Below are 24,658 nucleotides of genomic sequence, written 5' to 3'. Positions count from 1 at the left end.
CTTAAAACCAGTTCAAAATCAAATTAAAGTCTAATTAGATGGCTTTCCGCAGGGTTAGGGTTGGGAACAGTAAGTGCTCATTGGCCCAACTGTTTACGTTGATCTTATATGGGCATGTGAGAATGCTGGGAGGCCTCTTTCATATTAGTTCTTATACAAAAAGAAAATGGCAGTCAGGCTGAGCCCTGACCAAAGGCCTGGTGGAACAACTCTATCTTGCAGGCCCTACGGAAAGATGTCCTGATCTCTTGTGGCAGAACGTTCCACCAGGCCGGGGCCAAGGCCAAAAAGGCCTGGCCCTGGTCGAGGCCAGCCTAATCTCTCTGAGCCCCGGGATCTCCAAGGCGTTATTATTTGTAGGCCGTAAAGGTCCTCCGTGGGGAGTACCAGGAGAGGCGGTCCCGTAGGTACGAGGGTCCTAGGCTGTATAGGGCTTTAAAGGTTAAAATCAGCACCTTAAACCTGATCCTGTACTCCACTGGGAGCCAGTGCAGCTGGTATAGCACTGGATGAATGTGATCCCGCGGTGAGGACCCCGTAAGGAGTCTTGCCGCGGCATTCTGCACCTGCTGGAGTTTCTGGGTCAGTTTCAAGGGCAGCCCCACGTAGAGCGAGTTACAATAATCAAGCCTGGAGGTGACCGTTGCATGGATCACAGTGGCGAGATCAGGGCGGGAGAGGCAAGGGACCTTTGGGGAGGGAGGAGGAGAGGGGTTGAAAATGACAAGTGTTTATATTACTGAGTGTTTTGAAATCATGAGCTTTTCCTGGGCTACACATGAATGAGTGAGAGAGGACCTCTAGTGGTGGTTCTAGAATCCATGGAAAGGAAAGAAAAGGCGACCTAAACAGAAGAGAGTTGGGTATTGCTTTGGGGGGTGGGTACACAGGGGTATGCATATCCCTAAACATATTGTGAATCTTTGTATGTACTTTTGTCCATTTAGTGTATTTATTTTTCCCGATGCAAACTATAAAATGGTGGTTTTCTTGAGTCAAAATGAGAGTAAAGGTAAAGGGACTCCTGACCATTAGGTCCAGTCGTGACCGACTCTGGGGTTGCGGAGCTCATCTCACTCTATAGGCCGAGGGAGCCGGTGTTTGTCCAGAGACCGCTTCTGGGTCATATGGCCAGCATGACTAAGCCGCTTCTGACAAATCAGAGCAGCACACAGAATTGCCGTTTACCTTCCCGCCGGAGCGGTACCTATTTATCTACTTGCACTTTAACGTGCTTTCGAACTGCTAGGTTGGCAGGAGCAGGGGCCGAGCAATAGGAGCTCCCCCCGTTGCGGGGATTTGAACCGCCGGCCTTCTGATCGGCAAGTCCTAGGCTCAGTGGTTTAACCCACAGTGCCACCCGCGTCCCCAAAATGAGAGTACTGCTAACCATTTTTTTAAAAAGAAAAAATGAGCACTGTGTAGTACCATATTTGTTGAAAGAACAAATTTGAACATGGCCTTAGAATGGTAAAAAGTATAGGCTGAATATATGAGAAACTGAGGAACCAACCAAACCTATTTTCTTAATAAAAGATCCGCAAAGCCTCGCAGCCAGCACCACCCCATACACTGCTGTAGCCAACAAAGTAACTTATTAAAGAGCATAGTCCTCTTTTTCGAAAACGCACGTGCATTTCGAGATCCTCTGAGCAGCGCTTTCTCCACCCCCCACCCCAACCCCATGCTCGACCCATGCCTCGAATTACAGGTGGGGAGCAGAAGACTCAGCTCACGACGCTCTCCACCCTTTCCTCCCTCCCTTTTAGCTCTCGTTTCCTGAATGCTAAGCGAAGAAATGACCTGCATTAAAATCGGGATACGAAGCTTCTGCCTTCCCCCCCGCCTGCCATGACACCTACCGGCAGGTGGATGGAAAGAGTTGGCCCAACACCGCAAGGGAGGGGGAAAGTGGCCGGACGGGTTTGGGAAACCCTGCTCGCCGATTGGCTGCGCTCGACGCCTCTGCGCACGCACGCCAGGTTCGCGCACGCACGCACGCACAACACAGCCGTCACGCCGAAAAGCGACCCGGTCCCGGCCAGCGGCCTTCGCTGGTGTGTCGGGATGACTCTCCCGGCTGGCTCTCCACCTGGAGGAGGACGAAGAGGAGCAGCAGCGGCGGCGGCCTATAAGGTCCGGCCTGCGCCCGCTCGGGTCCCGCTGAGGCGGCGGTGAGCGGCGCCTCGCTCCCGGCGGACACTCTTCCTTCCCTCAGGTGAGTTCGGGGCGCTGCCGGCCCCTCACCCCCACCCTACATCCGGGCTTCTGCAGCGAGATAGAGAGAGAGCGAGGGTCGCCTGCCCAAAGGAACCGAAGGGAGGCCCCGCCCCCTTCGCCCTTGGGGTTCTTACCTGGAACTCCAGGAAGGCAGGGCCGTTGTCTCGGAGTCCAGTCCGTTGGATGCCTTCGAGAGATACGGCCGTCCGTCCTTTGAGATCCTTCTCGAAACCGGACTATTTCTTGTCTAGAGAGAGATTGATTCACCAGGGCGGGGGGAGTGACTCCCCCCCCCCCCCAAGTGCGACTGTGTCGCTCAGCAGTTTCTCGGGGAATGGAGGGGCAAAGGAAAGTCTCCTTAGCTTGGTTAGTCATTTGAGTTCTTTAGGGAGCTGCTTCCTTGTTTTAGTGGTGTTTGGGATTCACCTGAGAAGCCAGGAACTGCTCCTTTCTCGGTAACTGCTCATTGGGTGCAGCGGGTGGGGAGTTCCTGTCGCCACTGCTGCCTTCCTAGGTAGAGTCATAGGAACCTCCCTATCTTTGAGTTGGACCCAGTAGGACTGACCTCTGAGTGGATATAGGACTGAGAGTCAGTTTTCTATACCCTGATGTGGTCTATGGAAGAAGCATTGGGTTGGTGACATCAAGTCAGGGCTGAAATACACTAGTGACCAAAATTGTGGAAACCTTTTGGGAAAAGTGTATTTCCGAGATTTGATGGCTAATAACACCACTTTTATTTTGAGCAATACCATAAAATTATATATCAATGGAAAGATAATTTAATGATGAATGTAATGCAACAAGGTTTGTTCAGTTAACTGTATTCTATCAAAAGTTATAGCCATATAACCAGAAAAAGGAGTGTTTAGAGCAGGGGTCAGCAAACTTTTTCAGCAGGGGACCAGTCCACTGTCCCACAGACCTGGGGGGGGGGGACTATTTTTTTTGGGGGGGGGGGACATGAACGAATTCCTATGCCCCACAAATAACCCAGAGATGCATTTTAAATAAAAGCACACATTCTACTCATGTAAAAACATGCTGATTCCCGGACCGCCCACGGGCTGGATTTAGAAGGTGATTGGGCTGGATCTGGCCCCCGGGCCTTTGTTTGCCTACCCATGGTTTAGAGAGCCAATCAGGTGTCATCTTCTTTTGGCAATGATGGCTCATCACACCACTTTTTTGGAGTAATACCATAAAATTATATATCAATGGAAAGATAATTTAATGAAGAATGCGTAAGTGTTCAAGTCTGGATGTGGAATTTTATCCATATACACCCATTTGGAAGTATTCTGCAAGAGCACATGTAAAACAACACAGTATTCTATTCAAGTAATGCACACCTAGGCTTCTGAGTGATCTTCTCACTACCTTTGTGGAAGCATTTTAATGTAAAAATATTCCCCTGTAGATATAAACCAGCTTCTAGCGTGCCCTTTTCATTTGTGGATGAACGTGTTGTGCAACCAACCAATCAACCAACCTGTGCTTATAAAACTGTCAATATGTAGTACGTTTGAAGAACAGCTCCTAAAGTTATGGATAACATTGTATCGGATTTTATTCATACAACAGTAACTTTAAAGCAAGCAGAGCATCTTTCCACAAGGTACAACAGCATTGGGGGATCTATTTGTAATGATAGAATCAAAAGAATTAGTAATACAGCAAACTTATAGCTGTTAATGCATTTTTCATTGTCCTAAAAGAGTACAAAATGTTGAAATAAAATGTACTTTTTAAAGTACAAAATGCTTCACAACCTGATCAGGTTATAAAGCATTTTGCACCTTTTAAAGCATATATTATTTCAATATTTCAATATTCTGTGCTCTTTTTAGGACAAAGAAAAATGCTCTGGGTTGCTTCAAATTTCCTATATGGATAGCACTTCTGGATAGGTGCATGTGCACATAAAAATGACAAATGCTCTTTGTGCCATGGAGCATCTTCTACAAGTTTAGGTTGCTATGCCAGCTATGACCCTACTTACAGCCTTTCTTCAGTGATCTATGCCTGGTAACCTTTCATTCTGATCATTGCAGTGCATTGTTTGTGCGGCTGCATTTAAAAACTCTGGATATTTCAGTTGGTACAGAATATAGATGCAAGATAGATAATAGAACTGAGTATTGCACAAATATTATGCCAGTACTCTCTGTTATCTTCACTGGCTCCCAGTCCATTTCTGGGCCCAATTCAAAGTGCTGCTTTTGATCTGTAAGACCTTCCATAGCTTGGAAACTTCTTCCCACGTGTAGCTACTTACCTCTTCATCTGGGGCCCTTAAGGACATACGAACAATCCTGCTGCATTTGAGTAGCCCCAAAGCAGGACCTGTGTGCAGCAGCACTCTCCCCCCCCCCCCCCCGGTGATTCCCAGCAGTTCAGAGGTATGCCTCTTATCCTTCCCTGCCAAGTGAAGTTTAAAGGTGGGTATGAATGAGCAGGCCTTTTCAGTGGTAGTTCCAGGGTTGTGGAATGTCTTCCAAACAGAGCTGAGCCTGGCATTGTCTTTAATGTCTCTCCAGTGCCAGACATAATCCTGTCCAGCTCTGTTTATTTGTTTTATAATCTTCTCCCCTTTTTCTTTTATTTGTTTTTGCACTTATTTGGTGTTTTGCTGCTGTGTTATATCTTACTGAATTTTCATTATGTTGCTTTTTAAGATTTATTCTTATTGTGAGAGCTGCTTAGAGAACTTTTTGTGTGTAAATAAAGTAATTTTAATGTTGTTACTGTCGAAGAAGGTTATTTTCTCTTCCCTTAGCTTCACCAGTGGTTCAAAACAGTGTATGCACTGGAAGCTGCTTCAACCACTCATGAAACCTGGGGCACAAAAAAACTTTTTCCATAGGTTAGCACAGCACATACACTTTTAAAAATAAAAGCCTTTATGGTACAATTTTGATATCATTGAGTATTAGTAATTCCAGTATTGCTTTTAAAGAAGCAGTTGCCTGTCCCAAGCCTTTGGGTGTTTTAATCATGCTAAAACACCATTGATGGTTGGTCAAAAGTAAAACTTGTTTTGCTAAAATAACTCCACTTACACTGAGTGAGTAGGGAGCTCCTTGGTGTGCTGTTAAACTTGTTTAGTGACATTTGTGAGTCCTGAACAGTAACTTTCATTATTAAGATTCCTATGCAATTACTAAAACTCAAGTGATTGACTAGAGAGTTTTAGCTGCAGAAGTAATGGGCTCTGATCCAAAGTTAGATGTAATACTATCTATGCCTGCTATGATGTGTTAATCTTTCCCCTTTTAAATAGCAGCTTCCTGGTACTAAATCAAAATCTGTTTCCAAAACTGTTAGAAGCAGCATTCCATGAAAGATGGGAGAGCTGCTGTTTACAACAGAAAGCTTAAAATGCTGCTGTACTCATCTAAGCCTATATACAAGTTTAATAGGCCTCAGATTATGGCCATTGTGAGAAATCAAGCCCCACTGAAATCAATGGGACTTAATTCCATGTAATTGTATCAAGAGTCTAGGCATAAGGGTGTGTACAGACATGTATAAACAGGAGTCAGTGCAGTTTTTTTCTTCTTTATGAGGCATCTCTTTGCCTTCTTAGACAACACACATATTTATTTCCAAATCAGGTGCTGATTTCCACTGCTTTTTTGGCTATTCTGCTATGCGTCATGTGGGGCTGTCCTTCTTTTAAAACTTTTAAAGCACCGTACAAGTTTTGTGACGATTTTAAACAGCTCTGATGGTGGAAGTGCTAGTCAGTCAGTAGTTATATGCACTCCCTCTTTTCCCAGCAGCCTGCACAACCCTTCACACCATAGCCCACCTTATGTCCTCTGACCCCTAACAGAGGTTGAGGGGTGCTTCTGGAGGGCGAAAATCAGTTCCTTCCTGCAAGTTTTTCTCTGAATCCAATCAACAGTCAACTTCTGCTGGAAACTAGCAGAACTAGTTTCTCCTGACTTTGAATATGCTGCACCCTGATCACTCTAATTATGAATGTCTGTATATAGTTGAGGAGAGAGAGAGAGAGTTTTGATAATGTGAAGATTGCTAGCATTTTAGGACAGGTGGAACTGTTTCCTTCAAAGTCAGGCAAATAAAAAGCAGTGAACAAATAGTAGTGAATAATAGTAGCCCACATTGAGGGCAGAAGGCGGACACTTTATTCTTCCTGCTCCAGCCTATTTTTAACAGCAACCTGGGTTACTTTCCCTTGCAACTCAGGAAACATGTGTCCAGAAACCCATGTGACAGAAAAGCAGCTGCAGATATAGGATTGCAGGGGGAACAGCAGGTACAGAATGGGATCAATGTACCCACTTAAAAGTCTTGTTGAAAATGAAGTCCTCAATAACTGCCAAAAAGAAAGGTGGAAGTTCCAATAAGAAGGTGCCTCCAGCCTAAAGGTCTGATTCCTATATTGTATGCAACAAATTTTCTGATAAGATGGTATCACCAGGAGGATCCTTTCCTGTATACCTCAGTGATCAGTTGGCGTGAGGTTATATATATGGTCTGAAGCTGTATACAGATTTGTACACCTAGAACTTAGCTGAAGATAATAGTTGGCACTGAAATTACTGATGTAAACTAATTTCTCTTTGCTTTTCTATAGCTATTTTAAAACTATGCTGAAATGGGGCAGCGGTGATATTTCAGCTACTAAATCTGGAGTAAGTACTTTGAAGAAAAAAAATCGACTTAACTTTGAATTTTATACACCGTACTTGATGATACATTTATTCTAAACACCTTTACAAGGAACCTTTGTACTGATTATTGTAGATTCTTTAGTATCAAATGTTAAATATTTATTTAGTATTCAGCATTGAAGCTGCATTGGGCTACTTTCGTTTGCATATTTTAGTTTTTAAAAACTCACTCTTTCCAAGCAGGGGCAGGGTTAGACGTGGGGGGGGGGGGTAGGCTTCCATTCATGTTTGGTTTATCTTTAAAGGAAGCTGAAATCCAGTTGACTGGCTGTTTGGGTGTAGGGACTGGGTTCAAACAACTGAATGCTGTGCTTTCAGCTTTAATAAAACAAAGTAAGGGCAACCCAGCACATTCTTTGTTTTCAAGACTCAAATTGCCTCAAGATACGGTAAATTGTACAAAATACCAAGACTTCTGTTTTAATACATTGACAGTGCAATCCTTTACATGTCTGCTTAGAGATGAGCTCCATGGAGTTAATGAGCTTACTTTCAAGTATGTATGCATATGATTGCAAGTTGAATCTAGGTCATGGGTGGGGATACTTCAGTCCAAGAGTCCAGAGTTGCAGGCTTTTTGGGGGGGATGGGTGGAGCAACATTCATTCATTTATGAATCCCTTTCTACATGTGCATCAGGGCCATTTACAAACATAGAATAAAACAATTAAAAATAATTTAGAAAACAATACAAAAACCCTCCTTAAGATAGATTTTAAAACAGTATAACATGAACTTCTTTGGCAGAGACCTTTTCATCCAGCTGTAAAAGCTTGTAAAATAAATAAATAAAGTATTCAGTTGTTTTCAAACAGTATAGATAGTGGATGCCTGCAGTGTCTTGGCAGGAATGCCAGTCATCTGAACAGGGGCAGCCACATGGACAGCCCTGTGCCAAGTTGTTCTAGGGTGGGCATCAACTACTTTTGGAACTTAAAGAGAAACTGTAGTGCAGAATGTAGTGATCAACTGCATACGTAACCAATAAAAAAGTCTCCGAGGCTCTGAAGTAAGTTGATCTTGGGATGTATAGGGCCTTAAGTGTTAGTACCAAGATGTTGAACATATGTCGCTCTTACTTTTATACTGTGGGCTACATTCCAGCCACACTAAAGCCAGGGTTTTTTAATCCCAATTTTATCTCCATCCAGGCAAGCAAAAGGCACCATCACATTTCAGTTACACATTCCAGACAGCCCAAGGCACTCAAGGAATGCATGGAACAGGATCAAAAGCATTAAGGCCTGGGGATAGCTCCAAGGGCCTTATAGAGAGGTCTAGAGGGTTACATTCACCCCACTGGTTGGAGGTTCCCCATTCCTGGTCTGGGTAGAAGAATAGTGAACAATTCTAAAAACTGTTTCATTGCCTTTTGCTTCTGTGGAAGGGAAGCTCTGCCTCCAGAAAGGCATTCTTTCTCCATTGAAGTGAATGGTGCAGTTCTTGCTGCAGGGAATTTCAGTGTGTGCTTCAAGTGTTCTCCTTCAGTAAATAGCAGGTATGGCAATTAGCTTTAAATTATTTAAGAGTTATTCTGTATCTCTCTTCTTATACCGAAATATGGGAAATATTACATTTAATTAATGTATTGAAATTGTCTTGCCTGCATCATTTTGTTGTTGCAAACTTATCTCCTCTATCTTTAGGCTCATGGCCCATTTCAAGCAGCAAGCATGTCTGTGACAGATTTGACAGAACAACTGGTCCAAAATGAACAGCTGGTAGCACAACTCAAAGAACTTGTCAGGGACAAGGATAAAGAGTTATGCCTTAAAGAACAACAATTAAAGGTATTGTATTTGTACATAAAGTTTGTTTATTATATAGAAATGAAAATGAACTTAGTTGTCTCACGAGCAAGTTGCTCTAAATATTAGCTAAAAGTTGCATTTCAAAATGGTGTCTCAACAGTGATGTTAATTAGCAGGTACAGTTTCCATCTAGTTTAAGTTTTGATAACTTGCCAGACTTGTTTGTCACTCAAAATGCAAATGTATTCCAAGTATGAACAGATGCTGTTAATAAACCCAGGGTTAAGATTATCCACTCCAAATTGCTAATGGTAACTGTAATGTATAACTCCACTTCAGGCCTAAAGCCACCTGGTTCTGCTGTTCTTTCAGTGGAAAAATTGGCTTTGTATTTTGTTATTTTCATATATGTAGATCTCTCTCTAATGCTTGTAAGTTATTTGTTTGGGCAGATTGCATTTTGTTTAAAAAAATAAACTGTTAATAATCTTCAGGCACAAAAAGAAGCTTCTGAAGCCAAGATTTCCAAATTAAAGCTGCAGAACAAAGCGAAAGTAACATCCTTAACGGCACAATTAGAGGAACTCAAAAATCAATTATCAGGAGATGAAACCCAAGAAGGAAATTCTGAGCAAAAGAGAGTGAGTTCTATCCTTAAAAAAAAAAATCAAATAGGCATTGGTAATGTCTTGGTTTGATCTCTCATTGATCTCTCATGAAAACAGCAAGCAAAGCTCTAGCTGTGTGTACATGTTACTGGTTATGATCCAAGTTTTAACTGTGCAATCCTATCCATGCTCACTCAAAAGTTAGTCCCATTGTGTTCAGTTAGACTAAGGCTACAATCCTAACCCCATTTTCCCAGGAGTAAGTCCCACTGAATTCAGTAAGACTTACTTCTGAATAGACATGCCTAGAATTATTCCCTAATAAGTGTGTATGTATTATGTCTAATGGGGAAAAATAGTCCTCCTATAATAGCCCAAATAATTCTCCTTTTCTTTTATTTGAGGCTGCAAGTCGTGGAAAAATCTTGGTACTTAAAAAGAAAGTTGAGGAACTAGAAACAAAGAATGCCCAAAAAAATGAAGAGCTACAGAAAAAGGTAGTGGTTTGTTCAAGGTTGTAATGATTTTGTTTATTTAGGGTGTTTGCATTATGTCTAAAAAATGAGCAGCTATTTTTATTTTTTAAGTTAGATTTCTATACTGTACCAGTGTTTATTTGAGGATCGCAGGGCAGTTGTGTGAAGCTAGCCCATATTCATTCAAACTGGCTTGTAGTATGTTTATTGGCTCTAAAATATTAAGAATTCCTGAAGTTGATAATATTTAAATTCCAGAGAAGGAGTGGATTTTTCAGTAGTCATCCGTATCAGGCTTCCAGTTGAGAGCAAGGGTTTGGACCAGATGATCCTCAGAGTCCCTTTCAACTCTTACGATTCTATAATTCTCTGCCCATTCAACCCACAATGTTACCAGCTGTGGAATCAGTATTGATGATGTTGGTGTTTTTGAAGTACCATATTTTTCGCCCTATAGGACACACTTTTTCCCCTCCAAAAATGATGGGGAAATCTGTGTGAGTCCTATGGGGCGAATACAGGCTTTCGCTGAAGCTTCAGGAAGCTATCAGCAAGCGTGGGGAGCCCGCGGGAGTTCCCGCCGGGCTCCCCACGCTGCGGATAGCAGCCTGCTGCACAGAGCGCGGGGTGCGCTGAAGCAGAGCGCCCTGCGCTTCGGGCAGACATTGGCCAGCCCCACAAGCTCAGGGGACAGCGGGGAGGCGCAGCGCCGCCATCCCGCTGTTCCAAGACCTGGTTTTGGGGGAGAAATAAAGGAAATAATTTTTTCCTTTATTCCCCCCCCCCCAAAAAAAAAAATTAGGTGCGTCCTATGGGATGGAGCGTCCTATGGGACAAAAAATACGGTAATACCAGTAGCAGAAATCCTTGTTAGTAACATTCCAGTACCACACAGAAATGAAAGAAACAAATTTGCCCATTTTGGCCAACCTAGCTATTGAGTATTTTGTGGGTGGGGAAAGCTGAAAACAGGGAATGATACTTAGAGGAGAGAAAGTAATGGAAAACAAAGAAGATAAATGAAGCTGATTTTAGTGGGTAGATATCTAGTGTGACCAACAACAACATTTCTGATTGTTTCTAGATTGATGAGTTGGATGCTGCACACCAGCGTGGTGCTGAAATGGATGCTATGCTTGCTGAGAAGCAAAAAAAATTAATGGAAAAAGAAGCCTTCATAATTGATTTACAGCTAGCCTGTGGATCAACTGATGCCAAAGAAGTACTAATCCAAAACAGTGAATTAAAGGTATATTTAAGCTGTGAACCTATATAAAAAGTGCCATCTTTCCCATTACCTAGGGTGTTCCTCTGCTGATGCAGCAACTTCTCAGTATGCTGAGCATTATTCACGAAAGTATAAACATCCAATTGCTACAAGTATAAAGTAATTGCTGCTACTTATAAATACTTGTTTGTCCATGTTGTTAATCTGATCTGGATGATTCTCATCCTAGTCCTCTAACTGTCATTTCTTGTGAACTTCAAAGAACCAACTATCCACAAAGGAGGCTTCATTGCAGAGTATGCAACTTCTGGTTCAGAACCTTATCAAGAAAGTTGAAGACAATGAACAAAGATGCAGCTGCCTTCTGGAAGAAAATGAAAACCTTAAAAGCATTCAGATTAAAGAGAGGGAGCATTTCCAGGAAAGAGAAGCAATGTATACACAAAATGTAAGCTTGCCTTTGGCAAAAACAATTAATTCTTCGATGTTTGGGATTTGGCTCCTGATTATAGGGCAAAGTATTGCAAAATTTTCATATACTGCTTTCTGTGTTTGAAGCAGACAACACACATGTGTCACAAAAAAAGCTTGCATGCTTTCTGCTGGCTGTGGCTAGAACTGTAATTACACAAAATTAGAAGACTTCTATAGCATTGTCCATGGATTGTTGATACAGTCAGGCAAGGGTATGGAAACAGGATCCACCAGATCCTTCCTCCTCTCACTCCCTATGGGCCTATTTTTGACAGGTGGGCTGGGTTGCCCACCTGTCAATCACTTGATAAATACAAAACAATTGTAAACAGACTTCAGAGGGGTTTTAGGTGTCCATAAGCTTATCGGCGCTGAGGACTGCAAAGGCTGCACTAGTGAATTACTGATGGGGGACTTCCTAGAGCAGTTGATCCCTGTGGGACTCCCTGTCAGCACCAGTCAGCTGATCTGTACTGAGGGGAGGCCTGCTTGTCAAGGAAGAATCAGGAGCACACTTGAAGTTCCTGATTGTTCCCTGGTGGCCCCTTCTTTACTTGCTCACATTGCTGACACAATGCTATCAAATGTAGTGCAGGTTGGAATGGGTTGGTGAAAATGGCTTTGGGGGCCAAAGTAGGAACCCTGCTGGGCCTAATGAGGTGTGCTGGCTGGAGATACCCTGATGCTGTAGCAATGTTTGGAAGGCAGCTGTATCCAAGAAGCTTTACCTGTGAGATATGTAGGTTCAAAAGTATAACGAATCCAGAATAATATTTTGCTATGTGGAATGAGTTAATTTTTTACACTATGAAAAATAGACTGCCCCTTTAAAATTCATTTAAATTTGGAAAGACCAATAGTGGGCAAAGTCACTAATTCACATTCTGAAGATTGGTGTTGACGTATAGACATATAGACTGGTATCATTAGCACTATAATTTCTAAGTTCTTAGTGCCGGAAAATGGGAAAGGATCTTCTGTTGAATTTGTAACTTTAAAAAAGTGATGTCATTTTGTTGTTGAGCTGTTCGCTATTTATTGTTTTGTATTCTAAAGTTTCTTAATGAAAAAGAAAAGGAAATGCTGAAGGAGCCTTGAAGAAACTTGGTCAGTGAACCAATCAAGAATATTTTTGATGTTAAATGATACGAATGTGGGATTCTGAAAAGCCCCTTTTTAGACACAGAGTGATGGTTTTTTGCACAATATTTGTGCCGTTGTTCTCAGTTCCTACAGCACAAATAATCTATATGTTGTTCTTTAAGGTAGGACTTCAAGGAGTTTCCTGAGCTAACTTGTTTTAATCCAAAATTGTTCAAATTTTAAGGGAATATTAGTACACACCTAATGATAAAGTTGAAAATTCAAGCTTTAATGATGTTGTTATGTATACGGTGGTACCTTTGTTCCTGAACGGCTTGGCTCCTGAACGCCGCAAACCCAGAAGTGAGTGTTCTGGTTTGCAAACGTTTTTGGGAAGCTGAATGTCCATTTCAGCTGCCGGCATTGTTTCCCGGGCCTTGGTTTGCGAACGTTTTGGAAGTCAAATGGACTTCCAGAACGCATTGAGTTCAGGAACCAAGGTACCACTGTAGATCAGTTTTATAGAAACTTTTTTGTTCTGCTTTTAAGATCCACGTGTTTCAGAATATGATCTTGGAAAAGGAAAAAGAGCTCATGGGAGTGGCCCAGAAACATGAGCAGGAACTCTTTAAGCTGGCTGCCAAATCAGATGCTAGTGCTGATCTAGAACAGGTAGGTGAAAGGGTACTTTAGTCAACAGCCTGTAATCTATGTGTCAGTTTGTACCTATAGTCAGTACACTAATGGATGTGCATAACCTCTCAGTTAAATCAACAGCCATGGAGTCATTTCTCTCTCCAGAGTGCAGAGCACAAGAACACACCCCATTTCTCTTATTTAGGCAAGCAAAACCAGTCCAATATATGCCTCCTTTCATCTTATGTTTTCTTTTCCCGTCCTTTCTAACCAGCTTTCAGTTTTGAGTTATGAGCTCTGTCTTGGGACATTCTCTGATATTTCCCCTGCAGTCACTAAGACCTCACTGTAGGTACCAATAACTTGTTTTGTTTGTTTAAAACTCCACTGCTGTTACTTGTTGTCCTATAAACAGAGTTGTAGCAAAGTGAAACAAAATTGATAGTGGTGTAGGGAGAATTGTAGAGGACTTGGTGGGAAATGTAGAGATACCTTTTCATAGTTCTAGGGATTGAGTTTCCCCGCCTTTGATACCCTCAAGAACTGTTGGTGTTTATAGTTAATACTTCTGAAATAGATGACTCCTATAACTGCATATGGCCACATGACCCGGAAGCTGTACGCCGGCTCCCTCGGCCAATAAAGCGAGATGAGCACCGCAACCCCAGAGTCGGTCACGACTGGACCTAATGGTCAGGAGTCCCTTTACCTTTACCTTTATAACTGCATACAGCCTACAAAAGTGAAATTTAGTTTTATTAAGTGGATAGAGTTGGCAGGGATGCAAGTAGACAGTTATTGAGAAACTCTCTTTTCTTCCTTTCCGTAAAATAAAATCCTTTCATCCGCGACAGCTACTGAAAGCCTTGAAACAGAAGCTACATGAAAAGGAAGAAGTTATGCAAGGAAGGACACAGGTGATATTCATGTTGCAAAAAGAACTGGATGGAAAAGACCAGCAGCTAAAAGTAAGGAACAGGGGACAAGGATTGAAAAGTTACAAGCAATTTGGTTTCCAACCTTATTTAGGCTAATAGAAAATATAGTATTTGCATGCATTTGACTGTATTCATGGGTATCTGTAGTAGACGTAGTAGTAGTAGTAGTAGTAGTAGTGATTATACTTGGGAGACCTGTTGGGTGATAAACAACATAGAAGTTGAACATAAATAAATAAATGTTATAAACAAGAAAAAAATCATAAGGAAGAGACAACACATAATTTAAAAATCACCTTTGCCAAAGAAAAATGCAGTGGTTATACTTTTTCATTATTTTCATTATTTCACATTGGATATGGTTCCTGCTTGAGTGTTGAGATAATTCTGAAAAGAAAGGAAAAAACCCCTAAGCTAATAGTCAAGTAATTCTATATCTGATAAAATGCTTGGAAGAGCCGCTTAGTCTCATGTGAGTTGCTTGCTGTTTCTTCCTGAACATTTTTGCAGACAGCAGATTCAATTTGATCCTCTCTTCAAGGAAACTTCTGTGCAGGTTGTACAATCTGTGGTGAAATCCACAATCCATTCCAGGCATTTGCAGAGTTTGTGCATTATCTCAGGCCTCTGATACAGTGAATGGAAGGTGGTATCTCCTCTCCAAATTAGAAGCATGTGGCCTGTGGACATGGGGCTTCCTGCACTGGGAGTTTCTAGTTATTTGTGGACTGGAACATGCTGCAGAGGGACCAGGGCCTTCCATTCAAGAAAGGATTCCACATCAGTCAGCAGCTGGAATTAGGGTCTGAATGCCTGCTAAAATGAAGTGTGGTGGCATCTCTAAATGCTGCTTCTACTTCAGAAAATAGGATCTGGGTACTTTTATGGCAGATGTAGTATTAGACATATTTGAGATACACACAAAAGTGTGTATGTATGCACAATAAATGCATTTTCCAAATTATAAAAAGGGAATTGTGTTTCTGTTTAAAATATTATTGTTTTTTAATCCAGGAAATTAATGAATACCTGAATCACCTTCAGTTAGAGAAAAACAACCTTCAGTCCAAACTAGATGCTGAAAAGCATATAATGCGAGCCCAGCTAAGAGACATGATGGAGAAACATGAGACTGAACTGCGAAAAGTCAGAGAGAAATATGATGCTGACATGCAGGAGATCCGAGAGAAGCATGAAACAGAACTGCAGGAGAAAGACCAAACCCTGATTCAGCTTCAGAAGCAATTGGAACAATTAAGTTCCGGTGACAAAAGTAATTTAGATGTTGCAATGAAACAAACATTGGCGAACCTAGAAGGTAAACTATAGTAGCTCTTATAATGACTTGCTCAATGCATTGAATTCATACTAAGTCTTCTGATCACACACTCATCCTGTGTAGCCTCTTTCATAGACCAGGGGATGGGGGAAGAATGCAGCCCTGAGGCTTGCTTCTTTGTACTGCAATGTATCTAATCTATCACAGTGATATGCACAACATGGTAAGTCAAACTACAGCCTAGCAAGACAGCAGAAATGTGTTTCCTGGATGGGAGCTCACAGCCACTTTGCTCCTCTCCGGTGCTTTTTACTGCTGCGCTGTGCTGTGCTAAGACAAGGTTTGGCTTAGTGTGTCATCTGAACTGGGGCTCGTGGTTAAACTCTCTACTTACTAACCATGAGCTGTAGCCAGGAACAAACCCACATGTTCATGCTGTTTTGCAAAGCCATAGTTCATCTTACTGGGCTGTGCAAACCTGGTCAGTGTAAAGCAACTCGTAGTAATTCTGAAATGTCACATTTGAATATGGTTTATTAATTTCTGTTTTAAAACTCGTATTGTTGACACTTAAATAATCCTAGCTAAACCTATATAATCCTTGCTAAACCAGTACCACATTTTTATAGTGATAGTTTTGCAATAACTCTGAATAGTAACTGAGGTTTTTGTTTGTTTAAGCTCAAGTGAAACTAAAATCAGAAGAGGCCAGCAAATCTGAAGCTAAGTTCCTCAAGATGAAAGCTTTATACAAATCCAGAATTACAAAGCTTGAAGATGAGCGTAATAATGTATGTAAAACTTCAAAACAAATGTGCCAGAGTGTCGAGAAAAATAAATACATTTCTCCTTAAGTATACAAAAATAGGTTATTAGTTGAACAGTTAGTGCATTATTGGGTCATTCGGCTACAAACTAATTTTATCACTGTGTTTGTAGAAAAATTGATACTTTGGATTGATACAGATGTGGCAGAGATGTTATTAGAAGAGTCTGAGGTTCAATTTAAGGTTTTGTTTAAACATACCTATGTATTGGGGAAAAATTAACAAAGAAATCAACATTTTTTGGGATAGGCTACATCAACAAATAAGAGTGTAACTGCCTTGCATGACCGGATTTCAGAATTGGAACAGGAAAAGGAAGAGCTGCAGTCTGCACTACAAGCTTTTTCTGAACTTAAAGCTCAGAATGGTAAGAAGTGACAAAATTTCTGTCTTTCTGATAATGTTGAACAGGTGTCTCTTAAGATAATGTCAGAATATAGTGTTTAGAGCTTCAGTCCCCCCCTCCACTTACTAAATTGCAAGCAATAATTCACATTACAAGTAAGCAAATAAAGATCCACAAGATATATGGAACTGGATTTTGAACCATTGTCAGCCTGGTATGCAGGTTTATTGTGTGAGATATAACCAGTTGGGCTTCCTGGCTCAATTTTCCTTCTTCTTTGGTATTTATATGTTGTGTGATCAAAACCATGTTTTCATGCATGTAAACATCACTTATTTAAGTGAGACTTTCATCCAAGTAAATATTGATTTATAATTGCAGTCTATTCATTTTCTTTTTTAAAAAATGTAAAGACACCTGAGAGGTCCTGATCCAGAGAAACTTCAGCAAGATAGCCAGCCACACATGCAGTGGAGGCTTGGAGGTTAAAACACAGTTTGTGATTACTCAGCAAAAGATTGGCAGTCCAGCTGGGGCCCACTGGATCAGGGAAAGCAACCACTGACTGTACTGAGATTATTTACTAGGATACAGAGAAATTATTTGGACATATTTTTCAATACTACACTGCTTTGTCTGTAGAAATCATTCTTACACTAATTATTTCTGTGATTGTAGCTTGAATATAATTTTTTTCATCGAAATATTTTCCCCGGTAAATAATTGTCTTTAATAATAATTGTCTTTACAGAAGAATTGCTGAATAAGCTGGAAGTCTACGAACAACAGCAGCAAAAATTGCAAGCAGACCTTGAACAAGTTACGAAGAGGGCAGCTTCGCAGGTCTGCTACTGTTGGGGTGTACTGAATTTAGTTGAATTGCTATTAGTAGAAATAGTGAAGTACAGTAATGTAGAGAACTGGAAAACTATTAAAAAATGGTGTACCAAAAATCTGGTGAATCGTTAGCATAGGTTTCTGTATTGTTATGTTAACCATATTGGTTTGTTTGCCTATTGCATCAAAAGAAAGCCTGTTGCTGTTTTTTTATTTCAACCCATTTTATAGCCTGTGAATGGGCCAGTCTTTCCACTTTTCTGTGCTGGTCAGGCCTGATTCCAAGGATGGTCTCAATTAGCCTTCATTCTCCCACCCCTATACTATTGCTCCCACTGAACAAAAATAGGCCCCCATCAAAGGGCATGGAGCCCACCTTCACAATGCAATATTAAAATTTCAGTTTTTATTTCCCCCCTAAACTGGATATTTACTTACACTCACAGAACCATAGAATTGTATTTTGTTGATCTGTTAGGTTTGTGTGAAAGAAAACTTGATTTATATGAAGTTTCTGACTGTCAGGTTATTCAAGCTCCTCATATTTCTTGAATTCGTTGTATTATTTCCATATCCTGTCTTCACTTGCTGCAGGCTAGTGAGTCTGATAGTGTGGATGAGCTGCAGAGTCACCTTTTGGAATGGCAAGAAATTGTAGCTGAGTCTGAAGATGCACACAATCAAATCAGAGAGGAGAAATCTGCTATGGCTCTAAGAATGTCACAGATTGAAGAAGAGAGAGAAGGTGATTTTGATTTCACATTAGGTCATTTTGTTAGGTTGGGAAATACTGAAAGCAAATTGACAGTGTCACCCAAAATTTATATCTGTCTTCTATGGATCACTGTTGCAGTGAGAATTATGCAGCTGAACATTTAGTAGTATCTGACTTCTGCTGCTGTTGTCCAGTTTATTGAACTAGCCTGATCCTAAGAGTTAGATTTAGCTCCAGAATTGCCTACTACTGCAGCTAAATTTTTATGGTAATTTTATTTATTTTTATTTTGTATTATTACTATTCTGTTCACTGATTTGTGGGGCTTTGGGCTAAAAAGTGGTATATAAATAAGCCATAAAATAAATACAAATAAATAAAATGTCTTGAAATGTTGTAAATGGGGCAAAGTTATTCAGTCTGCTTGCAGTGCCATCAAAATGTAGTGAAATTAGACTAAATTCTTGCAAGAGTGCAGGAAGTTCAGAATAACTTCAACCTTTGGGTCCAACTATAAAGGGTTCTTTTGGCAAGCTCTCTGTGACAGTTTTGCTCTGATTAAGTCAATTGTGTGTACTATGCAGATTCTGGAAAAGAAGCACTGCAACAGGGCTACTGCCATCTAGTCTCATGATCAGGCTGTAGGATTTAATCTGGTTTTAGAACTATAAAGGGGGAATATCCTTTGAATTTCACAATTGCACATATTTCTTTATCTGTGGGCACTGGACAACTCTTGATAATGGAGCAGAGAGTTGCCCAACAAAATTCATGAGTCCTAGAGTTTCTTATTACATGTTTCTGTTAACTAGACAGATGTATAAAGGATGTAAAAAGACCTAACCAAAGTGACACTTGTCACTTTGAGCAACAAGTAACATCGCAATTCCCGTGAAGTGTCTTTAATATTAAACTAACAGGAGCCATCTATGCAAGGGCAAATCTTAGGATTCATAGGAACGCTGTACAAAGACTCATGATTGTCGTATTTCTGAATGCCTTACCTTGGACATTAGTTAAATTAGCTATTAGTTGTGTATTTTTTCCTTTCGTACCTATTAGTTGGACCCGAGAACCCCAAACTGATACTGTTTCTATTTTTTATGGGAATACCATAAAGGTCCAGTGGCTAGTAGGCATACAGTATGTGCTGGACCTTTGCCCATTGCATTCTTAATGTAAATGCAGTACCAAATTAAGGGAGCTTGGGGGCTCAAATAATTTGTTATGTTTAAGCCCTTATGCATTAATATGGTCAAATGTTGATCTCTTTGTGTGTCTGATCAGTATTTAATTTTGCATTTCCCCCCTGGGTTAAGCATGATGTTTCTGTTTTGTTTCCCTCCCCCTCTTTGCGGTTAAACCTGATGAACACTTGGTGTCCCTTCCCCCTCCACTCCTAACCTACACTGCGATTTGGTCAGCCACTGAGAACATAGTTTCCCATCAGTTTTGTGCATGCAGGATTCTGCAGCCACAACAGCTTATGGTGTACTGTTGCTGATTTTCCTCTGTAAACAGTCTTTCGTGGGAAATCTTCAATAGTGTGGTATAACAGTTGTTTGTGGTGGCATGTGTTTCCCCCCCCTTTTTATTAAGATAAGTAACAAATGCCGTTTTAAATTCTGTTTTCTTCTCCTTTGCTTATTTCTTCATTTATGTTAACAAAATCATCTTCATTCTTTGTTGTACTAATAGCTGACTCCATATTTACCAGACAAATTGCACAATTTATAATAAGTCATACTTTCAGTATTAAAAAGTATGCCTGTAGCGGTTTTTAATTAACATTTTTTGGGGGGCCAGAAATATGAATAGATACTACACTAAATATTTCAAAAGAATATTCAAATAGTAAATGCAGCAGTAATGATGTTACTAGTATGGGCCACTGCAAAGCATCATGAACAGGACTAACATAGGTGCAAATGTCACTGCTCTCAAGGCATTAGAACACAATCCCATGAAAGTTTTGCCTGCTTCATCTGTTTGTAGCCCTAGGTCTGATGTCATAACTTGAAAAAAAATCTGAAAAAAATCAGGTTTCCCCCCCTAAGCTGTAGAGCTTGATTAATAGTAGCAAATACTTCCAAATTGTTATGATCAATTTGTAATGAGATTCTTTCATTGGTCCTTGTGGGTTGGTGTTTTGACTTGCAGGTGCTGAAACTTCATTATAACTAATGTTTATTGACACATAACTAAAATGTATATAGTTGTATTGGAAAGTTCACATTGTGTCTTAAGTTGGAAAGCATATTGGTATCAAACATGGAAAGTAAACTGCCCTTTTATATCTCTACCTGCTGTAATCAGCAGTGGAAGCTATACAGTATTCAACTCTGGGTTGTATAACATTTGTGTCACACATTGTATCAAACCATTCCATAGCTACCTGGGTGCTCTGAGGCACTCACAGAATTTCCATGACTCCTCTAAAGTGCCTAGTTCAAACAGAGAGCACATCTGAGATTGGCCTTTCTGCTTCCACTACTTCATGCTATGGCCTGCACCATTTCCCAACTCTAATGAGTGTCTTTAAGGAGGAGTACAGAGGTGCTTTATTGAGGAGGAATGGGTTGGGGAAACCCTGTTGCATGAGCAAAGTTCTGGGTTTCTTTAGAGCCAAGCTCAAGTGTGAAGGATTCCTGGCTATTTCGATTCTGTGTGAGCCATCTTGAGCTGTGAGAAACCTACATATACCGTACATATGTTAATTTACTAAATATTCCCTTCAGTAATGGGGACAGAGCATACATTCAAGGAATACAGAAATTTCAGCACTAGCAAGTCAAACATAAACTACATAAGAATGAACGAAACTACTGATTGTGAAAAATGAGCCTGACAGTTCTATTAAAGTTAATTTGCACACATGGGACGTCCTGTGTCCACAAGAGAGAGGTAGACAGATTCTAGCAGCGGTGGTTGGTGAGGAAGGCCGTAGTTAATGTACAAACTTTTTGCCAGGGGAGTTGCTGTCGCTTACCTAGAGGAGAAGGGCTGAGGTGATTGGGGAATGATGCTCAGGTGCATCAGCAGAGCCAATCCTGTCCTCCAGCCAGTGCAGCCACACAGTACCAACCTCCTTGCTGCCTTGCTACTCTGCCTCCTAGTAAGTGGCAGTGACTGTGCTGTTAGGAGGCTAGGGGCACAACTCTGACCCTCCTCACTGACTACTCCTGGAGTCTAGAAATTGAAAATATTTAACATTTGGAGCCAAGTTTATTGGCATTCCTTTAGTACCAGCCATTATTTTCTAGAAATTTTCTTGAAATGCCTGAGAAAATAAATGTGGAGTTTTAATTGACAAATTGTGATAGAGGCTGTGTTGCAGTTTTTCAGGAACCTAATTTAATTCTGGGCCATGGGACATTTCTCATACTACACAACAAATAGAGAATAACAACCAGCCCTGATGAGTGTACCTCCATATAACTAAAAACATGCTGCACATCTGAAAAGACTTGATTAGCCTCTGATCAACATATGGAAAGTAGACCAAATTGCTTTATTCTTAAACAGATTCCTGTACAGTTTATGGAATCTAGACTGGGACACAGTTTGTACCAAATTTATTCAGGTGTTAATCTTGAATAAAAATACTAATTTGCTATAGATGATTAGTTGCAATTGAGTTCTTGTTTTAGCAATGGATAAAGTATGGAGCCAACTTTTGCCTTCATTCCTTTATGCTGACTTTTGTCTGCTTTATATGAAACATCTATCACATACTTGTACTGCGTTGATCACGCAAAACAGATGGGAATGTCCTTAAAATAAAATAAAATAAAAATAATTTTTCACAATAGATTGCATTAATTTTAGCTATTGAAATTACTGTCTGAAATTATTGTGTGCTATTGACAAATTAATTGATATGGCTTGATGCCAGTTTGCAGTGTATGATGCAGACTTGTGACTTCCTCATATTACCTGGAATTAGAGCTTTCTTTAGTATTAATGTATAAGCAAGCCTTGCTTCATTTTCATAAAGTGAAAGCATAGCTGAATAATATATGCATAGGTGATGCATTTTATCACATATCAGCTATATCTGAACACGGAAAACCTGTAGGCCTAATTTGGTTATATAAGTGGCTGCCCTCTTTGCCGGTATCCATATACAAATTATTTTTCTTTGGGTGGGGAAATTGCCTTTGAGATTTTTTATCCTCTATGGCTTCTATTAAAAAAAATAGCATTCAAATTGTCCCCATGTGCTGTGTAGAGAGGGAAATCACAAGGTGAATGATGATATGGAGTGTGTCTATTCCTGCCAATCCTTCATAAGCCTCTGTCTGTATCACTGATCCCCTTTTGTGAATGTGTACAGTATGTTTGTCTGATGTATGATTGCTTTCTTGTGGCACAAAACTGATTGAGGATGACTGGTTCTTTCCTGGCTGCTCTGATCCAGCCATAGTCTCAGGGCAGCAGGAGTTGGAGGAGGAACTGGCCGCAGGTCAAGGGATTGGAAGAATGCAGCCGGAGGGAAGGATGACTGCCCAGTCGAGCAGGAAACGCCAGGTAAGGTTGTTTGCATTTTTGTATGCATATTGATTTGATGGTGTAGTCAGTAGAAAGACTTTTCCTATTGTGCTCCAAGCATATGTGATTCCTTAATATGTGGAGTGGGAAATTGAAAATGGATATGGTGACTTTGGTACTGGTACTATTGAAACATTGCCTTCTTTAATATATTATTGAAACTCTCCTTAGTACAGTGTTGGCCATGGATGTTACAATGTGCATTTGACTGGTTGTTAATTTCACAATTTTCTTTCTCACCCTCCCCTCCCGCATATAGGACGACTATGGCTTCAATGGAAAACATTGCTATGAAGAGCTGAATGTCACCATGGATAGTACAGATTCAGCTGAAGGAGAGAACATGGGAGGTTGGTGGCCAGAGTACACATCCCCTAATGCAGGTGTGACAACCACTAGACAGTTTATTAAAGCATGCACAGCGTCTGTTTTGTCCCATTTTTGTTTCTCAAATTCAACTAACAAACCATGTTGTGCTGTGTTTGTATCTAAGTTGAATTTTTTTTGGGCTTGCTTTTTTGTTTCATTTTGAAGCATGTGCGTGCTGGATGAACTGTCTAGTTTTGGTTCAAAACTAGAACTCAAATTGTGGTTTAATACCTTGGACTCTCACTTGTGAATAAAGATTATTGTCATTAATGGTAAGATTTTTTTTTAAGTTCTAGTTCTTTTGTGCTTGTGAAAATGCTTCTACTCTTGTAGTCCACTTGTAGTCTTTGTTTCCCAATTCTGTTTCATGTTCCAGTTCAGAGGTCAGCAAACTTTTTTGGGAGGGGGCTGGTTCACCATCCCCCAGACCTTGTGGCGGGCCGGACTGTGCGTGCGCGCATGCAGAGGAGGGGGCTTCTCACCCCCCCTCCCCCAGCCCCTTCCCTCCCCCTGCCTACCTATGGTGCAAGGCTGGTTCTGGAGAGGCATTGCCCAAAATGGCCCAGCCCCCTTCCTCCTGTACGCAGGGCGGGGAGGAGGGCAGGGAGAAGCCAGGAGGAGGGAGGAGGTGCTGCGGTATGTGTATGTGGGAAATGGAGCCCCCAAAAAATGGCGCAGAGAGAAAATTAACAAAAAAAATTTAACGAATAGAATCCACACAATCCACGGACTGTCCACAGGCTGGATCCTGAGGGCAATTGGGCTGGATCCGGCCCGCAGACTGTAGTTTGCTGACCCCTGTTCCAGTTCTTAAGATAGCTCTATTTGTATCTCAGTGATACCTGGAAATATACACTTCTGGCTTTGCCACATTCGTAACCCGAAAGTTACGTATCCAGAGCTGTACGTAACTAGAGGGTCCACTGTAGTTCTTCAGAATTATTGTTAATGGGCACATTTAAAAAGCTTTAATTAAGCAACTTATGGATTATATCATACTATGAATTAAATAAAATGTCTTTAAATTGGTGGCAGTTCAAATAAAATGTGTGTTTCATATTAAAAAGGTTTGCGGACTGTCGTGGAAGAATTAGAATTGGAAAGAAATCAGTTGCAAGAACAAATTCTCTTCTTGGAGGAACGTTGCCGGGACTTGGAAGATAGATTGCAGCTCCAGAGCAGACTGGAAGCTCTACAGGTAAATGCTAGAATGGGAAATAATGTGAGGAAGGGCATTTAGATGCTTACTACTATTATAGGGTGTGTGTTTTTTAAGAAAAGAGGGAGATATGCAACAATAGCAATATTTTAACTTTATAAAAGCAAAACCTTTATTTTACCTTATTTTCTCTTACTTTATTCAATCTAAGTAATGCTTAAATCTGTATCCATTTTGTTTACCGAAATTCAATTTAAATAATAATGCCTGGATTTCTGCCTCTTAAATCCGTGAGATAGGGGTTTACTCATCACATGAAAAGGAGTGCAGAGAAGCGGTGATCATTTCTACCCTACCTCATTGCGCTTTGTTTCTTTAAGTTGTTTTCTGCTAGCCAGCCTTGAAAGTTAATTTGGACTGCAAGAAAACTGTGTAAAGGAACACAATGCAGAAAGATA

At 40.8% G+C, this 24,658-nt stretch overlaps 1 protein-coding gene across 3 annotated transcripts in view; it reads left to right on the top strand.

Moving 5' to 3' along the window:
- The first annotated feature begins 1,655 nt into the window (after nucleotides 1–1,655).
- Nucleotides 1,656–24,658, top strand: part of LOC310681819 (uncharacterized protein) — a 42,919-nt gene continuing 19,916 nt past the window's right edge. For 2 of the 3 annotated variants that reach the window (XM_083449775.1, XM_083449773.1), the window contains exons 1-17: nucleotides 1,656–2,218; nucleotides 6,827–6,884; nucleotides 8,570–8,713; nucleotides 9,169–9,315; nucleotides 9,687–9,779; nucleotides 10,843–11,007; nucleotides 11,249–11,434; nucleotides 13,093–13,215; nucleotides 14,034–14,147; nucleotides 15,132–15,435; nucleotides 16,078–16,187; nucleotides 16,473–16,590; nucleotides 17,321–17,412; nucleotides 18,001–18,151; nucleotides 22,542–22,651; nucleotides 22,932–23,055; nucleotides 24,109–24,239. In XM_083449775.1, coding sequence (XP_083305901.1) covers nucleotides 6,840–6,884; nucleotides 8,570–8,713; nucleotides 9,169–9,315; nucleotides 9,687–9,779; nucleotides 10,843–11,007; nucleotides 11,249–11,434; nucleotides 13,093–13,215; nucleotides 14,034–14,147; nucleotides 15,132–15,435; nucleotides 16,078–16,187; nucleotides 16,473–16,590; nucleotides 17,321–17,412; nucleotides 18,001–18,151; nucleotides 22,542–22,651; nucleotides 22,932–23,055; nucleotides 24,109–24,239 — 2,157 coding nt within the window. In that variant the 5' untranslated portion in view covers nucleotides 1,656–2,218; nucleotides 6,827–6,839. The remainder of the gene's footprint in view (nucleotides 2,219–6,826; nucleotides 6,885–8,569; nucleotides 8,714–9,168; nucleotides 9,316–9,686; nucleotides 9,780–10,842; nucleotides 11,008–11,248; nucleotides 11,435–13,092; nucleotides 13,216–14,033; nucleotides 14,148–15,131; nucleotides 15,436–16,077; nucleotides 16,188–16,472; nucleotides 16,591–17,320; nucleotides 17,413–18,000; nucleotides 18,152–22,541; nucleotides 22,652–22,931; nucleotides 23,056–24,108; nucleotides 24,240–24,658) is intronic. The other variant, XM_083449774.1, reaches the window with a different exon arrangement.

Source organism: Podarcis tiliguerta, assembly GCF_965153285.1.
Source record: "Podarcis tiliguerta genome assembly, chromosome: 1".
Classification (NCBI taxonomy): Eukaryota; Metazoa; Chordata; class Lepidosauria; order Squamata; family Lacertidae; genus Podarcis; species Podarcis tiliguerta.
Note: the sequence above shows the minus strand (reverse complement) of the source record. Positions and strands in the feature narration are given on the sequence as shown.